The 21,492-nt window shown below is 62.9% G+C and overlaps 1 protein-coding gene across 1 annotated transcript in view; it reads left to right on the top strand.

The window, feature by feature from the left end:
• The window catches only part of GNG7 (G protein subunit gamma 7), a 48,266-nt gene extending 36,624 nt beyond the window's left edge, over positions 1 to 11,642 (top strand). The window contains exons 2-3 of the mRNA XM_086477416.1: positions 7,913 to 8,031; positions 11,391 to 11,642. Of these exons, the coding sequence (XP_086333542.1) occupies positions 7,951 to 8,031; positions 11,391 to 11,516 (207 nt within the window). The 5' untranslated portion in view covers positions 7,913 to 7,950 and the 3' untranslated portion in view covers positions 11,517 to 11,642. The remainder of the gene's footprint in view (positions 1 to 7,912; positions 8,032 to 11,390) is intronic.
• Positions 11,643 to 21,492: the final 9,850 nt, after the last annotated feature.

The following is a 21,492-nucleotide window of genomic DNA, read 5'->3' as shown; positions in this document are numbered from 1 at the left end:
ACGAGGACGGGGCAGGCTCCGCGGTGCAAATTCTGATTTATTTACTACCCTCAACCCATAACAGCCATTAAGCACCTTGACTAAAGCCCAGCGTTGGTTCCTTGGTTTAAATTACATGGTGGAGCATTTCTGATGTATCTGCCCGCCTCTGTTGTACCGTGGACTAACCCACGAGCCCAGCGGCGGCTCCGGACCGTCAGGAGGGCAGCGGGATGCCCGGGGGCAGCGGCTGCTCGCCCGCAGGCAGGCAGGCTGGCGCGGTCGCTGCTGCAGCCGGTTCTCCCGTGCACCGCGGACGCGTCCGCGGCTCCCACGCGCGCAAGCCAAGCAGAAACCTGAAAGTGCGTCTGGCTTTGCGCTGCAAACCCAGGGCCTCGCTGGCTGGGTGACGGCGGCTCCAGGTATAACAACGGGGGTGAATTACCTTTGCACTCTGCTTTTTTGTTTTTCTTCTTTTCCTGTTGTGTTTGTTGTTTTGGGTTTTATTTTTTTCAAATGTGCGGTCTAAAAATAAGGCTGGAATGTGCTGCAGTGACTCAGGGTACACGATCCGCAGCACCGGGGTGGTGATTGCCTGTAATTGCCGTGGCAGTCCTGCCAGAGATCCCCACCCAGCTGGCACCAGAGCTGCTGCAGATAAATTGGAGAGAAGGGGGAGCTTCAAGCCAGACCTAATACGGCCGCGTGCGTTAACTGGGGGGGCTTCAGGCTACCCTGGAAACGAGGTCTCTTGAATGTTCTGCAGCTTAGCTGGCAGATGGGTCCTGCAGGATTTCACGCTCTCTCAGCCAGGTAATCATTGCCTTTAATGGGAAGGAAATGGAGCTCCACGTCCCTGGGGATGCTCTCTCCTTCCAAAATCCTTGGCCAGTTTGAAACTAGAGCAGTTCAAGAGACAAAATACTCCAGCAATTAATGGATCTTCTGATAAAGACAGAGCTGTATGTGAGACACAGGGTCTGTCGCTGCCGCGCTGGAGCTGCTGGTGGCTGCAGGAGGGACGTGAAGTGTCTTAAAATACATGGCCTAGTTACAACCTGTTGTGAGGAGGCTGTAGTTTATCTGGGGAGGGACAGCGTGAGGGGACGTTTTGCAAATCTAAAGGAGCTTACGGGCACTTTGGTGACTTATTTACTGCCAAAGTGAAGTGCTTTGGCATCCCCGTGGCTCTCGTGTGCTCACCGTGCAGGCCAAGCTGCGGGGGATGCAGAACGAGGTGGGGAGAATAAGCGGGGTCGTTTCGACACTGAAATGTGGAGAAAGCCTCGTCCTGAGCGAGAGGCAGAGCGAAGCCCAGGGCTTCCCACCGCTGCCTCTTTAAGGAGCGTTTCTCCATCCTGGGGTGGCTCCTCAGCCGAGCTCCTCGCTGAGCTCTCCCCGAGTATTGTCCCACGCCATAGAAATCTGGAGGTCTTAAGGAGGGGGAAAAAAAAAAAAAAGAAAAAATTGCTGCACTCAGGAAAAAATTCAATAGCTCATTCAGCTGTTAAGCTACTGATGCAGGAAGTGTAAAAGAAAAATGGAGCCTGCTTTGTTCTGCCCAGACAAGGAGTAAATGCCATTGCCCTAACAGCCTTTTTCTGTTCCAAAAAAGCATGAGGTCATCTTTAAAAGCAGTAACCACCGAGCGGGTTTACACTGGGCTACCAGTCTCAGGCTCCCCCTTCGTCTCCCCCCCTTTCCTGGCACCAGCCTGGCTCGGGGCTCGGCGCAGGATGGCTCCGCCGAGGTGCGTGTTGCTCCGCTCCCGTGCTGGGGCTGCCGGCGGGCGCCCGCTCCCGGGCCTCGGCGGAGGGGCTGCAGGCTCTCACCGGGGACGGAGCCGCTCGGTACCGTGGATGTCCGAGCACGGCGGGCCGCGGGCTGGGGAGCTCCCCTCTCCAGCCAGGGTCGGATGCCCTCGGGGTGCTGGAGGAGGTTGCTGATCCAGCGTTGCCCGTGGTGGTGTGGGAGATGGTTTTAGGCACCTCGGTGGCTCTGGGGTTGGTCTCGGTGATGCAGGACTTGCTCTCCTTTCACCAGGACTTGCTCTCCTTTCACCAGGGCTTGCTCTCCTTTCACCAGGACTTGCTCTCCTTTCACCAGGGCTTGCTCTCCTTTCACCCCGCAGCGAATGCACGCCTGCTCTGCTGCAGCAAAACGCTGCTGGCAGTTGGGCCGCTCTCTGAAAGCACAGTTTGGTTAAGGCTGAGATCCAGGAGCGCATCCTCCTACCCCCACCGGCTCCCCACATCAGCACAGGTACCCCGGTACCTCGTCCCACCGGCCCCGTGATGGGCGGGTGGCTGGAAGATGCTGCTCCGGCCAGGCTGCGCAGGCTGCCGGAGCTGAGCTCTCCGGGGCTTTCCATCGGGCAGCTCGAGCACAGGGACACCCATAAGCACCAGTCTCATAGTTGTGTGTGGGTTTTTTTTCGTCTGGGGGTGGGGGAAGACAAAAGCAGCATAACTCCGGCAGTTACTCAGATGTTCGCTTGTTTATTTAGCTTGCTAGGAGTGGCTGCTTCCAGCTATGAGAAGCACGGGAAGAATTCAGAAACGAGAGGGATCAGTGCATATTTCTTTCCTAGCGTAATGCTTCCTGCGTTGGGCTGCAGAGGCTGCGGGTGGGAGCGTGCAGGTGGCACCGGTTGCATAAAAGAGAAAGGGTTTTGTGCCGAGTCGGTGATTAACAGTTTTGGGTGCCAGTCTTGCAGCACGGCGTCTCGCAAGGTGCATGTCCGAGGCGTGCTAAGGCAAGCCCGGTTTCTCGGCACGCCGCGGTGCCGAGGGTGGCGGTTTCATCCTCGTGACCGGGATCCTGTTGCAACGTTGCGGCGCCGAGCGCAGGGTGGGACGAAGGGTCCCGCCGTGCGTCTCGTGGGACGGCGCGAGGTGCTGGGGCGCCGAGCCCCGTCCCGCAGCGACCTCGCTCCGTGATCCCTCGCCTCGGAGCGCCGCCGGGGCAGGGTTGGGAAAGGGATGAAAGGGCTGAGCGGGCAAAGCCCTGCTGGGAGGCAGAGCGAGGTGCTCGACGGAGGAGGCGCCTGCTTCGGCACGGAGCTTGTGCTGAGTCACGGCTCGTCAGAGCCGGCGCTGCTGTCACCGCTGTTGCTGCACGCTTCTGACTCAAGAGCTGCGCTGGTTTGGGTTGTTTTTTTTTCCCGCTCAAGGAGCCCAAATCGTTACCTGTGCCGTCTCCCTGGTACACGGAGAACTAGCTTATGGAAAAGACAACCCGTGCGGGAAGCAGAGGTGCCCGCTCCGTAGCCTTGCTTTGACGTCAGAGGGCTGTGCAGAACAGATCCTCGGGACTCACAGTGCAAAACAGTCCCGTGTAAATGCCCTTTTCACGCTTGGCTCGCTGGAAGCACGGGAGTACCGGTGGGAGCACGCTGCCTGAAGCACCCTGCTTTGTAAACACCGCAAACCCGTTTTTGCTGAAGGTGGGTGAGGAGTGTGAACACGAGAAGTCTGCTGTTGTGACGCTTACTGAGATCCTCTGAATTCTTTTGCCGAACGATGAAGCCTGATGTAGAAGAGGGCATTTGTGGCGGTTCTTCAGCCGGTGCAGGACACAGTTATGAGCACCCTGACCTGCTTTCGGTTCATAATACACAAACCAGTTTAAAACAGCAAATCCCCGTCGTTCCAGAATTTATCCTAACTTAACTGTTGGGACTCTGTCCTCCCGTGCTTTTCCTAAAATAGGCAGAAGGGCTCACGGGATGTTTGTGCTGCAGCCAGATCGTAACTCGGGACTTGTTTGCTTCATTCTCGAGTCTGCTCTGCCCCTCGCCTGCACTCCTGACTCCCTGTTCCCTTGCTGCAAGGTTTCATAACCCTCCCTCGCCTCTGCTTTTACTGGCGTTGACCTTGAAACACCACTGGGTAATGTGTCATTGCCCACGCTCTGTGTTCTCTTCATTTTTATTAATTACCAGCGTTGAACTTACTGCGGCGGTGGCTTTCATACGCCGTCGGACGACCGCAGAGGTGTGAAACCTCGCTGCAGCCCCGGCCCTGTTCACAGCTCCGCACTCTGGGGATCCGCAGCCGCCTGCCAGATCCCTGGGCTGCTGGGGGAGCAGGGATGGCAGCCCAGAGAGTTGCGAGACCGTCTGATGACTTCAGCCCTCCTGGAATTGCTGACACGGCAGCGTGAAAAACGCACGCCGGGCTAACGTTGCGTTAGCGCCACAGGAGTCGTTCCCCAAACTTGGGTTGTCCTCTCTGGGCAGCGCTGCCCTTCCCGGGAATGCTGCCGGGGAGAAGCGGGAGATGGCTTAGCCGGCAGGGCAGACGGGGCTCCGGCGAAGCCGCCGCGGGGAGATGGTTCCTGCTGAAGGATGCCCCTTCGTGCCTCCGCGGAACACGAGTGGCCTCGTCGTTCTGCAGAGTCACGAGTCGACACCGGGGAAGGAGAAGTCTGCCCTGGCCCGGCGCCGGCCGCTCTCTGCGGGCAGGGCTGGGAGGAGGGCGGTTGTGGCCAAACACCGACGGCTTTGCCCGCCGCGCGGGAAGGAAGCCTGGCCGTACGGGGGATTTCTCGGCGGTCAGATGACAGAGCGGAGGCAGGAGGATGTGCACGAGACCAGGGTGTCCTGACCGTCCTCTGCTTCCTCCCCAGGCCCCGCTGCAGATGTCGGGCCCCCCCTTCCTTTCCCAAACCCTGGTTTCTTTACAACATAAAGATTGGAAAAGGGACAACGTAGCCGCATCCCCCGTGTCATCCTGGTTTGCATCGCCCGCACTTTACTCTGCATGGCTTTTTTCCGGATACCTTTACCTCACGAGTTATTTACACACCCCTGTAGGTCTGCTGAGTGGCATCTTTAAAGTTTGTTTTGGCTTTTGAAAAACCCCGAGGATGCCCTTTGTGTGCCGTGCAGCGACCCGCCGGATCTTTTGTATCGATGGTCTCCAGTCGCTAATGACGCGCTTTGTTAATTATTCACCAAGGGAACGGGAGCCGGTTTTAAACTCCCGCCAGGCAGAGCCGTCCCGGAGCGTGGCCGGGTTCCCCGATGGGTCACCTGCCCCGTGCCACCAGCCCGGGCTCGAAAGCGCTGCAGGTCCCGCTGTGGCTCTGCGGTGCCGGTGCTGACCCAACCTGTGCCGACAGCCGCCCCGTCCCGGCTCGGCAGGTCTGGACCGGGAGCCGCCGCGGAGCTTTCGGGATGCCTGGGACGGGCAGCCGCTGCGGGCTGCAGCTGGAGGAGGGTTTTGCATCCAGCGAGACTCCCCCTTGACCTTCCCGAGCGCTGAAATTTGTACTTGGCAGTTTGAAACGCTGCAAGAGGAACCGCACGGCGTGCGGGGAGCCGCTCGGCTCCCCCGAGGGAGCCCTGCGCCGTGGCCGCTGCATGACGGTGGCTGAGGAGGAAACAGAAGCTGCTGCTGCGGATTTTGTGGCAGTAAAACCGCTGACCCTCTGCTCGGTGGCGGCTGATGCTGCTCTTGGCGCTTGGGCGAGGCAAAGCGCATCGCAGGGCACGGTCTCGCCGGGTGGCGGGCGCTGGTGGTGAGCTGGAGGGCGGTTGTCCGCCCAGGGGCAGGAGAAGGCAGGTGCCTGCTGCTTTGGTGCTGGAACAACCCAAATAAAGCGCCATTTCTGATCTACAAGCGCTGCTTTCGCTTTGCAAAGACTCTGTGAAACCGGGTTACGTGTAGGGAGCAAAACTTCTGCCCCTGGCCAAGGACTTTTCGGACACTAGTTTGGTGACTCCTGCCATGCAGCAGGACTCTCTCCGCTCTGCGCTGGCTCCTTCCTCCAGCCAGGCCGGTGTCCCCTGTGCAGCACCGGCCGTGGGATGCTGCGGGGCCGGGGACCCGGGCTGCGTGTCTCCCAGCGCTGTGGCAGAAGCAGGAGTTTCCTTAAGTAACTCGCCCTCCACTGATTCATCAGCCTTCTTCCATAAACAGGAAGCTGGGAAAGTACAAGCAGGTGATCTTGTGCTGCTGCAAACATAAATTATATCTGATTGCTTGTATTTTTTTTTCCTCCAGCTGCCTGCTCGCTCTTTATGCAGGTGAAGGATTGTTTTGTCAATGAGGAGTGAACTGTTTGCAGTAGGGAGGTCTTTCAAGTTCACGGTGCAGTTTCAGAAAGAGCTTGACTTTGAGACAGAGTTTTTCCCCTGCCTGCACTATTTTGGAGCCCTTCAAATAGGAGCAGGAGAGGAGGATCCTCCCCCCAGGGACCAGCCTGCTTCTTTCTCCCAGTTTCCACAGTACCAGACTGTATTTCGACGGCGCGGGCTCCCCGCATCGCCCTGACTCACGTCTTCCAGGACTGGCGAGGCGGAGATTTCCGAATAACCCGGCTAATTGAGGGAATCGTCCCGTGGCGGAGCGGGTGCCGCTGGCTGAAGCACCGTTTGTGTTCTCCCGCAGCGTTCGGTGTCGCGGGCGAAGCGGAGCGCTGTTCAGGGCTTGAGGAGCGCAGCGCGCCTTGCGTGCTGCCGCCAAGCAAAATAATCCCCGAGAGTGCCCTTGTGGTCTGGAGTAAACTCCCTTAATGTCTAAACATAGGCGAGACAGCTCAAGGCTGCTAGGATCTTAGATGGGGCAGACGCTCCCCCCTCTCTTCCCCCCAGTAAAGGCACCAGTTCAGCGTCTGCTTTGAAGCCGCCTGTCCTGGGGAGAAGCCTGGCGAGTCTGTAATTAAAGCGAGCACAGAAGGGCTGCAGTGGGCGGCTGGCTGGGGCGCTGGGAGTGCCGCCGGTATCTGACCCCGTGTTTGCTTTGGCTCCTTCCTCCTCCCAGCATCACCTCCCAGTTTGTCGGGCGGGAGGTGGTCCTCGGGCAGCCCGCTGTCCCGCCGTTACTGTACGGGCGGGGGCTGAGTCACCGCCGGGCAGGGCAGCGACTTTTCCTGACACCTCTGCAGCAGCCCCACGGAGATGATCATAAAGAAACGACCCGAGAACCGTGTCTGGCCAAGGGAGTCTGGCTGAGACGGCGTGGCCAGAGCTGCCCTCCGCCGTGCCGCCGCCCTGGCTGCTGCCCCGTGGCTCTGAGTGACAGTGACGCGTTGTTTTGGTCTCGTAGAAAAACTTCTTCGGTTGCTGCTTTTAAATTTCGAGGAAGGCTGTTTAACTCCCTGCCGGGGCAGCCGGCTGCGGCGTGGTGGTCGCGGGGACACGGCCCCACGTGCGTGGCTGGGCGACTGGTGCGCTAAAGCCCCACGGTCGGCGGAGCCGGGGATGAGTGCGGCGCTCGGCAGCTGCCCGGGGTCCGTGAGACCCTTGGAGACCAGACACTTGGAGCACAGAAAGGGGTTGTGCTTCACCAGAGCTCTGGTCCTGCTCCGTCTCACCCCGCACCGCTCTCCTCATTTCCATGTCCAGCCAGGCCCTTGTTTTGCGCCATTTTTTCGAGACATGAGCTGTCAGTGCCCCTCGTGCTTTCGTGTCCACCCGCGTCTGAAACCCTGACGCAGGAGTCAGGGCAGGACGAAGGCAACGGTGCAGCGAGCAGCACAGAATCGCACCGTAGGCGAACAGCGAGCGTGAAGGTCCAGGAGCTGTGTGTGGTCATGGTCGAGTGGCGTTCCCCTCCGCCTTCCGCAGGCGGTGCACGGCGCGGTGCGCGGGCTGGAAAGTTCCTCTTCGCTTTTCCGGGCGGTCAGTTGAATGCGTCCGGCAGGACTTTCTGCAGAAAAAGTTTCATTTTTCCCCTCTCGTCGGCAGGTTTCTGTTTGGTTTTCTTAATCCAAAAAAAAAAAAAAAAAAGCCTGAAGAGAGAGGGCACCAAGCGGGCTGTTTAGAGGAAAGGAGAACTTGAAGCGAAATCAGGAAACGTTAAGTTGGTGTCATCAGTTTAGAGCTCCTGGAAGCTCTTTGCACGTGGCTGTCGGTCAGGTGGCGCGTGGTGGCACGGTGCCTCCGTGCCCGACGCCGACCCCCCTCTCCCCCCGCCCTGTTTTGCAGCCTTCTCGCGTGCGGGGGCCCGGAGCCGATGGCAGACGATGTCGACCACTAACAACATCGCGCAGGCCCGGAAGCTGGTGGAGCAGCTCCGCATCGAAGCCGGCATCGAGAGGATCAAGGTGAGCGCGGGAGCGGGAGCAGCACGAGGCGGGGGGTGGGCAGGGATGGAGCAGGATCCCTGGGCTTGCCCCGAGTGCCTGCCTGCTGCTGCGATGGCTCTGGCTGCTGCAGCGTTCCCAGACGGGACCCCCTTCCCGCGGACCCCGCTCGTGCCAGGAGGTACCGTCGCAGCCCCGCGCAGCTTCTCCCGGGTGTGAGGGGTGTCCGCACGATCCGAGGGCAGAGCAGCCACAGGAGTCAGTGCCCGGAGCTCAGCTGGGCACGTGAAGGCACCGAAGCTGCAGGGGCCAGACCCCAGCAAAGCTCTGCCGCGTGCGCTCACGTGCATTCCAGGTCTTGTTTCCCCCTTTTTTCGCAGGATGGCTTCACTCTCCATGTGGAGTTTCTCTCAGAAAGCCGCTGCCTGCACAGCCCTTTCCCAGTGCTGCGTTCCTGCACACGAAGAAGGGTGGCAGCGTGCCCTCCCGCTGGTTTGAGGCACGTTTATGGTAGAGCTGGGGAAGGTTAATTTTGTGCTGCAGTTGTCCAGGACAGCAAACCGGAGTCTATTCTCAGCTGCGTGCTGGCTCACCAGCAATCTGCTGGGGCAGCAAAGCAGCCCCAGAAATAAAGCTGCCTTTGGCACTGGGGGGTTGGAGCAGGTAACGTGCTCGCAGCCACAGCGTCCCCTGAGAGTCGGGGACGGGCTCCTCGGGGAGCTTTCCCTCTATTCTGGGAACTGGCTTGGTGACTGCGGTGCCCGGGCTCGTTCGGCCACGTGAGCTCTGGCCTTTGCTGGAGACAAATATCAGCGTGTGGGCAGCAGGTCCCGGCCCCGTGAGCGGGACACCGCGGGGCGCTCTCTGAATTTACACCCCTTGAGCCACGGAGGAGCCACGCTCGTCCCCTGGCTCTGCCGCCCTGCTGCCCGCATCTGGGCTGTGCCTGCCGTGGTCGGGCAGGGGGGGGGTCAGGCTGCTCCGCTGCCCGCCCCTGCGAGAAGCTCCCCCGGGAGGGGAGGAAGGAGAGGAGGGACGAGATCTGTTCGTGGAAAGTCGCTTGTCAGTAAGTCACGCAGAGGAAACCCCCGTGCAGGGCGGTGGAAGGCGCAGTGAAACTGAAGCACTGTAAAGCACATAGGTGTTAAATCCACCTGATAGGTTTTGAGTTGAGTTTCCTGGTCAAAGGATGTTGCGTTTGACGTTCAGTCCCTGCTCCTTCTGCAGCAGCAGGTCCTCCGTCATCGCCGGTTTTGATGTGCAGGAGCTGCTGCTGCTGCTTTCAATATCTTTTCTTTTTTTAAAGCCGTGAGGTTTTGTAGCTGTTTATAGGGCCACCACTGTCCAGACTCCAGTCGTGCCCCCATCAGCGAGGCCATTTTAGGGAAGACAAAATAAATTACAGGTCTTCCCCCGGCACAGGCGTTGCTGGTGCTCCTGAGAATTACCCTGTCTCAGCTCCAGGATCCCAAAGGGTGCACACCGAGGGGGAAGGAGGGTGTGGGTGCGCTCGCCGACCTTTGTAGCTGTGACTGTCTTAAATGCTTTGCTGGGAAAGAACAACAGCGGTGGGACCGCGGCACGCTGCTATTTAGGCCGAGTGGAGGAGATGTGCTGGCGGGGCGAGCTTTCCACAGCGCCGTGAGCCGCCAGCCCCGCGCCGAAGCACCGCGTCGCGCCAGGGCTGGCTCCTTCAGCTCCTCCTCGCCGCGGAGGTCGGCGAGACGCCCCTTGGCCTGCGGGTAGATGAGTTCTTAACACTGCCGAGACGAGGGGAAGGGGCTGCCCCGCGAGCTGGGGGCGAAGCTGCGGCGGCAGGAACGCCCTCCGATTCCTGCCCGCGAGGTCGGACCGAGCACCCGACGCCGTGGCCCGAGCAGAGCCCGGCCACCGCGCCGCCGTTTTCCCCCTCGCCAGCCCGAACATCTGCTAGAGAAGGGCCAGGGGGGCTGCGGCTGCCTCGTCCCTCCCTTCCTGCCCTAAGAGCTGTGCGGCGCTTCCCAGGCCGCTTGCTCTCGTGAGAGATTGAGCTGCGCTCCCGGCAAGCCCAGCTCCCTGCCCCTGCTTTGCGCTGAGATGAGGAGGAGTTCCTGGCTCGTGCGAGTTGTAGGTTTAAGGCAGCTCCCTGTCTCTGCAGAGCGGTTTTGCCGTGGTAGGGATGCCCGAGTGCCGGCCGGCAGCAGCTGCCGGCCATGAGGAGCGTTCGTCACCGTTGGGACTTCAGTCCTCGGCGCCGCGGTAGAACCGAGAGAGTCCCACGGAAGCGCCGTGCCCGCTGCAGTCTCTGGATCTGCCTTTCCAGGAGACGCCAAAACACGAGGAGGGGGAAGCCCCCGCTGTGGCGTGGCAGGGCGGGTTATGTGGTTTGCCCAGAGCTGCAGAGAACTTGTTGCAAGCGCCCTTCCTCCTCCTCCTCCTCCTCCTCCTCCTCCTCCTCCTCCTCCTCGCTCGCAGTTGCCGCAGCCGCGCCTGGGCAGGTTGCAGAGCGCGGTGACCCCCGGCAGCGCCGCGGGGAGGGGACGCCCCGGTGCTTTCCGTCCCCCCCCTAAATCACAGCTGGGCTCGGGACGAGAGGGGCGAGTCGCCCCAGTGCCGAGCATCCGCGGAGATCCCGGGAAGGGAACCGCTGCCGGGAGGCTCTGCCGCTCCAGCGCCTCCCGTCTGGGCCTTCCCGTGTGCTCCGGGTGTGTCGGTGGGTTTGCCTTAGGTCCAACCGGCGTGAGGTTCATGAAAAAAAAAAAGGGGGGTTCAGTTGGTCTGCAGAGCTGCTGGCACCCCCCTGCCTGTGCCTCCCCGTGCCTCCCGCCCTCCTCGCCCCCAGACGGTTGCTCGCCCACCGCCGCGGTCCCCTCTCTGCCGGGCTGCTCTGGGCTCTGGCTTCCCAGAAGGTGTCTTTGCACTAAAATAAGCAGAGCCTTAAGTAATAGTTTCTAAGGATTTCGAAACCTCCATTTTTAACACCAGAGGATGGCCGCTCTCAAGCAGGCACTTTTTTCCTCTCTTTTTTATCCCAAAGCCCTTAAAAAGGAGGGCAGCAGCCTCTCCTTGGGAACCTCTTGCTCTCGGCTGGGAGCATTTCCCCCATCCTCATCGCTTTGTTTATGTCAGACCTTACAACTCCCTTTCCGTGCCCGCTTCCCCTTTGCAGTTGTCACCATCGCCGTAAAGTTTCCGTTACGAAAAGCCCGAACCGCAGTCGGGTCCCTTCCTCCCCGCGGAACTTGGGGGAGTCTTGTCCTGCCTCCTCCTCCTCCTCCTCCTCCTCCTCCTCCTCTGAGCACCCACCAGGCGCGTTTGGGAGGCGGTGGTGCTGCGTGGGCCGAGCTCCCTGCCTTCACCTGAACGTTCTCACTGACCTTCTGCTTTCTCGCAACGTTTAGGTCTCGAAAGCATCTTCTGAGCTCATGAATTACTGCGAGCAACATGCCAGGAACGACCCGCTGCTGGTTGGAGTGCCCGCTTCGGAGAATCCTTTTAAGGACAAAAAGCCTTGTATCATCCTATAGCTTGCCTCGCTCCGGCGCGTGCGATCTCTCAGGCAGGGCCCCGTTCTCCATCCGCTGAAACCAAGCTACAACCTTCCAGCTGCGCCGAGGGGTAAACACTAAGTGTTGGATTCAAACAGAACTTAAATCTCGACACACAACAACGACAAAAAAAGAAAAAAAAATTTAAAAAAAAAAAAAAAAAAAAGGGATTGGAGGTGGTTTAGGGCAGGGTGTCTGCTCCTGGGCCGCGCTGCGAGGGGTCAAAATCGAAAAACGGGGAAAAAACACCGGGGTTGAGGGGTGGGGGGGGGGGGGGGGGGCAGTATTTTTAATAGCGATATTTGAAATTGGTGCCGGGGTGGCGGAGGCGGTGGGGGGTTTTGTTGCATTGGCCGATGGGATGCGAGACCCGAGTGTCGGCACCTCGCCCGTGGAAGCTTCGAACGCAGCTCCGAGCGGGTCTGATCCAATTAGTTTCCAATTAGCGCATCGTGGCAAGAGTTCGCTCCGGTTCTTGAGAGGGAGCAGGGGAGAAGCGTCCCGGTGGGGAGCTATTTTGTAGAAAACTAGTACAAAAAGGAAAAAAAAACAAACCAACAAAAAAAAACCCAACAAAAAACCCCAACCAAAACACAGCTGAAAAAATTGCTGTTGCAAATGGATGAACCGAAGGCGGGGGCAGGAGGATGGGGGCCGGGGGGCTCCCTCCCCGCGCCGCACGGCTCCGCTCGGACGAGGGGGTGGCAGCGGGGGGAGACGCTCTGCGGCGTCGGCCCCGCGAGTTCCCGTCAGCGGCGGTAGGCAGCCCGAGGCGTGGGAGAGGCCAGGCCCGAGCCCCTCGGGTCGCTTCTGGGGTGTCTCTGTGGTGTTGCCGCTGGTTTTCCCCAACGGGACTGTGCCGGGGGGGGGGGGGGGAGGGAAAGGACTTTCTGTTGTGCGGTATCACCTCAGAAATCTTTTTAAAATTGGCTTTTTGGAGAGTCTGGGTCCAAACCACTCGAATTGGCAGGTTGACCAGCGTTTCCCATCTCCCTTTCTCTCGCCGAGAGCGGCAACTGGGATGGATTCCACTAAACCCAGTTAATTCAGGGAGATGAGGGTGAGGCTGGGGAAGAAATAGTTCGCTTCCCACCCCTTGGAAATCTTAACGTTCGATTTCAACCAGGGGCGCTTTGGTCGCCGCCGCTCAGCGCACGCCCCGCGGAGCCGGCGGTAGCCCCCCCCGGCGCGGGTGAGGAAGAGGCAAGCCTTCCTCCCGCTGCCCGCCGCGGAGCGATGGCAGCGACGGAGCCCGGGGGGCTCCGTACCGGGGCCGGCGGCTGCTCGGGAGAAAGGTCAGAGCTCAGGGACGTCCCCACCGCGTCTCCCCGCGGCGCTGGAGCTGCCCTGCGGCCCCCTGAGCCGCGGCGTCGCTCGCCGGCGTCCGGCGCTGCCGGGGAGAGGACGGGACCCCTGCGCTGGGTGGAAGCCACCGAGCCCGGTCGGTGGCCGGAGGGCAGAGCCCGGGGCTCGGCGGCTCCTCGGAGGACAGCGAACGCTCCCCGGGGTGGCGGAGGTTCGGGCTCCTGACCAGCGCGCCGGTGCCCGGTCCCGGTTACCCTGAGCGCCGGCGGTGCGGAGGTTTGATTTTGGGAAGAGAAGTGGAAAAAAGATAAACCCAACAACCGAACCACACCTGATGTGAAATCCTGGGAATTTTCCCGTTCCCCCAGTGCTTTGGAGTTTGGGTTGGAATGCCCCGACCTCCCGCTGGGATGGGACCCGCCGGCGGCCGACCCCTCCGTGGAGCTTCCCGTGGCCGCGGCCGCCGGGAGAGGGAGGCAGGAGGAGACCCTCGGGTTCTGGCGCCGTGCTCGGGCTTTCCGTCGTGGTTCCCCTGGAGGGAAGGCACCTTGCAGCCCATACTGGGCGCTGCGTGTGCTCAAACTGGTCGGAGTCGCCGGTCCCGGCAGGGCACTGGGAGGTTTTTTTGCTGGATGCTTTTTGGAGGCTGACGGTGTTCGCGGGGCTGCCGCTGGCTCCCGAAGGCACGGGGTGATGCCGGCGACCGGCTCGAAGGCAGGGAGAGGAGCAGAGCCTGCGGGCGCGTGGCCGGGACCCGGGGAAGGCGGGTTGGCATCTTCCAGGAGGAAGGACAGCGTCGGGGGGGTCTCCCTCCCGCCGGGCAGGGGGGGCTGCGGGGTGTCGGGCTGAGCGCGGCACCGACCGGCCGCGGCGCAGGCTGTGGTTAGCAGAGCTGCTCCATTTCCCCTTCCTCGGTTGCAGATCTCTCGCCATCACGTCTTTTAAGTACGCGACCCCTCGCCTTGCGAAAAGCCGTGGAACAAACCCCCCGTTTCCAACGCTGGCGCGAGCCCCAGCACCTCCCGCCTGCGCCGCGCGGCTGCTCCCCCGGGGTCCTGGGCTGCTCCGAGCGGTTCAAACCTCCCCGTCCCCGCCGTGTCCTGGGCTCCTCTCCTGGCACCGGCCTCGTGCCACGCTCCCTGGGGTCTCGCCCCGTCCCCGTGTCAGCGCTGGGGGAGGTCGAGCGGAGGGAAGTGGATTTAGTTCCCTCGGTGGCCCAGCGCGTGCCCAGCCCTGCTCACACCCCGAGGGCGGCAGCCCCGGCGCAGCAGCAGCCGATGCCTTTTTGGTGTGGGTTTTTTTGGTTGGTTTTGGTTCGTTTTGGTTTTGTTTTTTTTTTTTTTTTTAAAAATCTTTCATCCAACATAAAACTTCAAGCTCTCGAACGCGGCGCCTGTAGCGGGAAGCGAGTTTGCCACAGCAGGGCTTTCTCTTCCCCGCGGGGGAATCTCCTCGGCCCTTAATCTCGTACAGTTCCAGCCTTATTTTTCTACTCCAGATTGCTGATTCTTCCTCTATGTTAGAGACCAGTGCATGGTGCTATAGCCGGCGACCCAGGCAAGTGCCCGAGCTGCGGGTCAGCCAAAACCACCTGCGCGGCCGCGAGCGAGCGGCCGAGGTTACCGCCGGAGCCGCACGCCGCTCCTCCGCTCCAGACCCGGCCGGGGGCTCCCCAACAGCCCTACCCGGGCGGGTGCCAGCCCTGCCTGCGTCCTGCCCTCGCCGGGACCGCGACGGGGCGGCTCAGAGCCACGGCACCGGGCAGCTCGCTGCGGGATGCTCTGTCGGTGAACGGTGCGGGATTGTGTCGGTGAACGCCATGGGATGTGTTGGTGAACGCCATGGGATTGTGTCGGTGAACACCATGGGATGTGTCGGTGAAAACCACAGGATGTGTTGGTGAACACCATGGGATTGTGTCGGTGAACACTGCGGGATGTGTTGGTGAACACCATGGGATGTGTCGGTGAACACCATGGGATGTGTCGGTGAAAACCACAGGATGTGTTGGTGAACACCGCGGGATGTGTTGGTGAACACCGCGGGATGTGTTGGTGAACACCGCGGGATGCTCTGCCGGCGAAGCCAGCCAGGCACACCGCGGTGGTCTGGCAGCTGGGGGTCAGTCTGCCTCCCCCCTCGTCCTTCCACCCGCCTGGGCCACGCTCATCCCCGGTGTCCCGCCGCGGTGCCGTGCCGGCGCTGGGATGGCCGGCGAGGGGCGCGGCGGCGGGTTTAGGTTCAGCGTGCGGCCGGGGCCGGGAGGAGCGGGCCGGGAGCGCCTGCTGGGGGTCCCCTGGGAGCCGGGGCCGGGGCTGGGGGTGCCGGGAGCCGAGCGGGGCGGGCAGGGGCTGCCGGCGGGCGCTGGTGTCTCTCGGCGGGTGACTCGTTAGGTGGAAAAATCCTCGACCTTTCTTTTTTTTTCTCTTTTTTTTTTTTTAATTTTTTCCTCGTCTGAGTAACTCAGTGCTCACCCTGTAGGTGTTTTTGTAGAGCATCCGTGCGAATGACAGTAGCTGCTTGTACTTCGTTAGCGCATTTGCCAAAAAAAGAAAAAAAAAAAGAAAAAAAAGGAGAAAAAAATCCAACAAAAAAAAAAGAGAAAAAAATCCAACAAAAAAAAAAAAGGAGAAAAAAATCCAACAAAAAAAAAAAAAAAAAGACACTTTTCAGGACTTTTTAAGTGCTCCAGATGGCGAAGGGGGAGCGGGGAGCCGGGGCCTCCCTTGTGGCGCTGCCGGGGCGTGGGGCAGGCGGTGCCAGCAGCCCCGGCTCCACAAAGGCCTTTTTTTGGACGTAAACACATGCCCGAATCTGTCTGGCGTTTCTTTTTAGTGTGTGGTGAAACCCTTGCCAAAAATAGAAAGGAGAGAGGCTGCAGAAGACCAGGGGGAGAGGAAACATTGCTTCTATTTAATTTTTTGATCCCTTTTCCTCGTCCTCCCCTCCCTGTCTCGGGGACCGTCCCGGCGGCGCAGCCAGAGCCGGGAGACGCCCGGGCACCCGCGCGGCACCGCCGACGCCTCGGTGGCTCGGTGCCGGTGCCGGAGCCTCCCGAGCCCGGGGTCCGAGCGGATCCCCCTTCCTCCGAGTACTTAAAAAGTCAACTTTATTTAACAAAGTGAAAATAACGCATTTACTTCATTGGACAGAAGCCACGCGTCTGATACTTCACGCTCTTCATTTTTTCTCTCTGGTCTATGATGATGATGATGATGATGATGGTGATGATTATTATTTGCCAAACTCTGATCTTGTTGCCAAACGCGAATCAAGGTTTGTAAAGACTGTACTTAGGGAGTAATCGGTGTCTGTAACGTAGGCTCCTCATAACGTCTGCCTTTCTGGATCTCTCGGGTTTCAGTTCTGGTGTGCCATAGACCAATTTCTCGCACAGTGTTTAATATTTTGTGGACTCGTTGTTAAGAAGTGAATTGATAACACAATAAAAAGGCTCACTTTTCATTTTGCCACATCTGCCCGGCCTGTCCTGCGTCTGCTGCCGGGGGGGGGGGACACACACACCCCCGGGTCCGCCAGCAGGGGGGGGCTCGGGTGGTCTCTGGGGCACCAGCGTGGGGGCACGGCCGCCCCCCTGGCCGCTCGCCCTCCCAGGCTGCGGGAGGGGGGGGGGGGGGGCGTTAGAGCTGGGGCCAAGACCTCCTCACCCCCTTCCCCGGGGCGTTCGGCCGCCGTCCCCCCTCCTGCCTGAGGATGCTCCGGCGCCCCCGCGGGTGGGATGGGGCCGTCACCCCCGGGGGGGCTCCGTGGGATCCCCTCGCTCGCCTGCTCCCCCTCCGCCGGCCCGGCGCAGCCCCTCGGGGATCCCCGTCGCTGGTGGCCCCTGCCCTGCCCCGATGGCTCCGGAGCTGCCCGTTGGGCATCGCCCGCTTCCCGGGAAGCCCCGGGACCCTCCCGTACCACGAAGCCGCAGCAAAGCAAAACCCAGAGCGGCGTTTTCTTCCCTTTTCGGGGAAAAGGAAGGGCCCTCCGCCTGCCCTGGCAGCTGCTCCATCTCCACGCTCGCCTTCCCGGCAGCTCCCACCCAAAGCAGCACCCGGGGTCCGGTGCCGGCAGCAGCGTGCGCCAACGGGGGCCGCTTTCCTGGAAGGCAACGGCCTCGACGATGCCGGCGGCTTTGGGGAGAGGTTTGGAGCAGCTCCTGCCAGCTCGGCCCGGCAGGAATGCGGCTGCGAACGGGCAGTCTGGAGCCACGCTTCCTCCTCGTGCCTGGAATAGCTGGGATTGTTCAGTGTCTGACCCGAAAACGCCAAGCTGGGAAGGGCGACGGCGGGATGGGCGGTGGGCAGCCCTGGCTGCGAACCCCCTGCCTGGCTCTGCCACCGAAGGGCCGAGTCGTGGTCCTCGAGCCGAGCCCCATCACCCTGCCCAGGGACTCCCCGACCGCCCAGCTGGGTCCCGGGGGGGCTGGCACTGGGGGTGCAGGAGGCGAAGGCACCTCTGCGCCCGCCCGAGCCCGGGGAGCTGCAGGGGAGCGGATGGGACACGGTTTCCCCACGAGCCTCTGGGCTCAGCAGCACCTCGGGGGAGACGTGGCCTTGCTGGTGCCACCGGCACCGTCCCCAGCGGGGTCGATGCCAGCGCCGTCCCCTCCTGCAGCCGGAGGTTCCATGCCGGTGTCCCCACCGGTGGAGGGGTCCCTGCACCCCACCATTTCACAGATGCTCCCAACTCTCCCCAAATTCACTGGAAAACCAAGGGAACGTGGCTGCTCCGCTCCCGCCTTCCTGGAAACCCGCTTCAACGCCAACCCGCCCGGCGCCGGAGCCTGGCAGCGCATGAAAAGCCACCGGACCCTCCCGCCGGCGTCGAGCCGCGGGCTCCAGCATGGGCCGGGGATGGCTGGCGGGTGGCACAGCGCTGGGAGCGCCGCTAAAAATAACCCGCCCTCCTGCACGGGGCTATTTTTAGCTCCTCCGCAGCTATAATTATCCGCCCTGGGCGTGGGGGCCGGGGAAGCTGCTGGCACCGCCGGCCGGGGCTGTGGGGACGTGAGCGGGGTGGCCCCGTGGGTGGACACGGGTCCCACCGGTGCTTGGCACCAGCTGCACTGGGGTGGGGGCATCACCACAGCTGGTACCCCCCCCCAACCCCCTCAAGCACTACGTGACCCCGGGTACGTGTCCCCCCACCATCCCTGGGGACCCACGCGAGGGAGACCCACCGCAGGGACGCTCTGACCGCAGGGATGTGGGGAGCGGGTGGGGGGTCAGGGCCACCCCCACCCCACCGCAGGGAACCCCTCCGTGTCCCCCAACCTCCACCGCCCGTCCCTGCCGCGGTGGGGGATCCCAGGTTGTTCCTCTCTCCCCGGTGGGACGCGGGGGGCACCGGGACACCCGCGACGCACTGGAACCACAACCGTGACGCCACGGGGCGGCTTCCTGCTCCGGCATCCGTCGTCCCCAGCGCGCCATGACACGACACGGCGGGGAGGGAAGCGCGGGGGTGCAGCCTGGGGGACCCCTGGGGACCCACCCCCGGCTCTGGGCCTCAGTTTTCCCACCTGCAGCCCGAGCCCTTTTCCAGAGGTTGCGCGTTCGCAGCCAGAGCTTGGGATGGGGCGAGGTGCCAAAGGCGGGGGGGGGTGTCCCACGGCGTTGGGGTGGGCGATATCATCCCCAATCCTCTGGTACTACCCTGCGGGGGGGGGTGGGGGGGAGTTCCCCAGTGTCTCTCCCAGGGGCAGCTGGGGACAGAGCCTGGGGACGGGGCCAGCCCTGCTGTTCGCCGCGCCCAGCCCAGACTCATAAATCAGCGGCTGTGGCTTCCCCACGCGCCGGTGCTCAGCCAGAGCAGGATCCGGCCCAGCCCTGGCTGGCTGCAGCCACCCCAGAGCCAGGAAGGGGTTCAGGGTGTTCCCCTCACTGATCCGAAACACACCCCACACACCCCCCCCCTATCCGTGAGCCTCCCCTTGCACACACACACACGTGTGCACACGCATCCCACGCCATGCATGGAGGTGCAAGGTCCCGGTGACTGGGGGGGGGGGGACGCGGATGCAACCCCCAGGGGCCCATTCGGGCCCCCGGGGGTTGCATCCGCGTCCCCCCCCCCAGTCACCGGGACCCCGCACACCCCCACGTAGGGACCCCACACCCCCACGCAGCCACTTTCCTTCCGTTTCCAGGAGCCACTCTGACCAGTATTCCCAGTCTGGGACACACAACCTACCCACCCCCACCCACCCCCTGCCTTGGCATCAACCCCAGCCCCGCCAGGGCCAGGGGTCGGTTGTTTCCCGTGGAAAATGGTGGCGTGTGCCGGGCTGGAAAAGTACTGTCTGGCTTCAACCACACGTGTGTCAGGGCACACGCGTGTGGGTGGCGTGTGCTGGCACACGCATGTGGGGTTTTTTTTTTGCTTGCACACCGCTCTGGGAGGGGAAAGGGGAGCTTGGGGCCGGGGGGGGTGGGAGGGTGCATGCCCAGCACCCATCCTGCACCCCCTTGCTGGATACAGCCCCCATTGCAAGCCTCCCCCCTCCAAGGGCTAATTATCACCCAGGGTCTAATTATCGCCCGGTGTTAATGCTCCCGGCGTCGTGCTGGCCCTGGCTGGCTCCCCGCGCCGCCGCCACGCTGGCACGTCGTGCCAGGGAAAGGTGTGTGGCCACCGGCCCCGTCGTGGCGGCGATGCCGGGGGGGCCGCGGTGGGGATGCCGGTGGCCACGGTGGCGGGGATGCTGGGGGTCACGGTGGCGGGTGGGGGGGGGGGTGTCACGGTTCTCACCAGCCAAGCCAAACCCACCCAGGACCCCTATTCCCAACCCCGGGACCCCTCTCCCCAGCACGGTGCTGCGGTGCTGGCAGGGTGCCGGGGGTCCAACCGTACGTGGCCCCACCGGGGCTGAATCAGGGCCCCCTCCCCCCCCCCCCCCCCCCCCCCTCCAGACCCCGCAGCCGCCCCTGGTGTCTGGCCGGGCTCTGGCCGGGTGGAAAGTGCGGCTCAGTGTCCAGCCAGGACCCCTGTCGCCCCCAAAGCCGGCCAGGACCACGGTGAGTCAGGCCGGCCTGGGGGGGCCAGAGAGCCCTGGCTGGGGGGTGTAACGGGGGAGCTGTGTCCCCCTTGCCCCCTCCCCGACTGTGGGATCCATTGTCCCCTTCTTGCTGGGGGGTCCATGGGGGAGGGGTCTGGGGCAGCGTTGGGGGATCTGGGGGTTCCTGGGCAGTGCGGGGGGGGGTCCTGTGACCCACTGCAGGATCGGGCCCTTGGGGTGTAACACGCTGCCGTCTGGGAGGAGCCCGGGGGGGGGTCTCTATGTCCTTGGGGGGGGGGAGGCAGGGACAATGTGGGGGGTGGGCAGCATGTGTGTGCATGTGTGCGTGATCCGGCACACGGGTGGGCGGCGCCGCGTGTGCTCCAGGGTGGGCTGCGGTTGGGGCTGCACCGTGGGTGTCCTGCCCAGCCGGGGTGGGGGGTGCTGGGGGGGGGGGGGGGTTGCGGGGTGCCCTGGGGCCGGCTGTGCGCTGCTGGGGGGCTGCAGGGGGGGCTGTCACCCATCGCACCCCGGGACGGTGACTCAGCCAGGCCTGACGCACTCATCACACGTGTGGCTGCGCGGTGCAGGTGCGGCGTGTCCTCCCCGGTGACACCGGGGGCAGGAATGGCGACGCTGGTGCCGGGCCGGGGTCACCGAGGCCTCGTGACCTGCTGCCTCATCAGTGAAATGAGTTTCGGGGAGCCTCAGCCTGCCCTCCGGCCCTTTCCCTCCTCGTTTTTCCTGGGTGCTCCCGGGGCGGGGGGGTTGTCAGCACCGATGGGACGCCCCCGAGCCAGTGCTGCCCAGGCTGTGCCATGCCGTGCCATGCCGTGCCATGCCGTGCCCTCTCGCCAGCAGCCGTGTCCCTCGCTGCTGCCCCCAGGCTCGCCCAGAGCACCCCCATGCTGGGAGCGCACAAGGGGGTCCCTGGCCGTGTCGTCCCCCCCCCAGCCAGACTCGGGGCTCAGGCTCCCAAATTGCGCTGGGGGGGGGGTGTGGGGGCTCGACTCGGCCCTTCTGCAGAGGGGGAAACTGAGGCACGGGGAGGGGGGCGGGGGGGTTGTCGCACAGCCATGGTCAGGCGAGGAAGGCTCAGGGCTGTGACTCGCCCCACAGCCCCACAGCTTCCCAGGGCGCTGCTGTCCCTCTGTATCCCCCCCCCCCCCATGTCCCCCCCACTTTGGTGGGTGCAGCGCTGGGCTGGCTTGTCCCCCGCGGGGGCTGGGGCGCCATCCTGCCCCCCACTGAACCAGCCCTGCCGCCCCCCTCCCCCCGCCTCAGCCCCCAGCTCCGAGCTGAGACCTGCCAGCTCATTGCAGGCATGGCCAGGCAGACCCGGTGGGCCAGGCTGGGTGGTCCTTCGCTCTGTGTGTCCCCCCCCACCGGCTGCAGGGTGGGGGCTGTGGTTTGGGGCACCCAGCCCAACCCTGTGCATGGGGAGGGGGGGGAATCCTGTGGGACCCCCCAGGCTACATCAGGGTGGGGGGCACCCGCTCCCACGGCCCCAGGGATGGCTCCAGCGTGCGATGCTGCGGGGGGGGGGGAGGAGGGCTGGGGGCTCCAGGGGGGTCCCCAGCTGCCTTGGTGGCCTCACCGGGGCTGTCACGCTCACACCACTGTCCCTCCGTGCCTCAGTTTCCCCCC

The sequence above is a fragment of the Leptosomus discolor genome, chromosome 24, assembly GCF_034619465.1.
Source record: "Leptosomus discolor isolate bLepDis1 chromosome 24, bLepDis1.hap2, whole genome shotgun sequence".
In the NCBI taxonomy this organism is placed as follows: Eukaryota; Metazoa; Chordata; class Aves; order Leptosomiformes; family Leptosomidae; genus Leptosomus; species Leptosomus discolor.
This window is presented reverse-complemented; position numbering and strand designations above follow the sequence as displayed.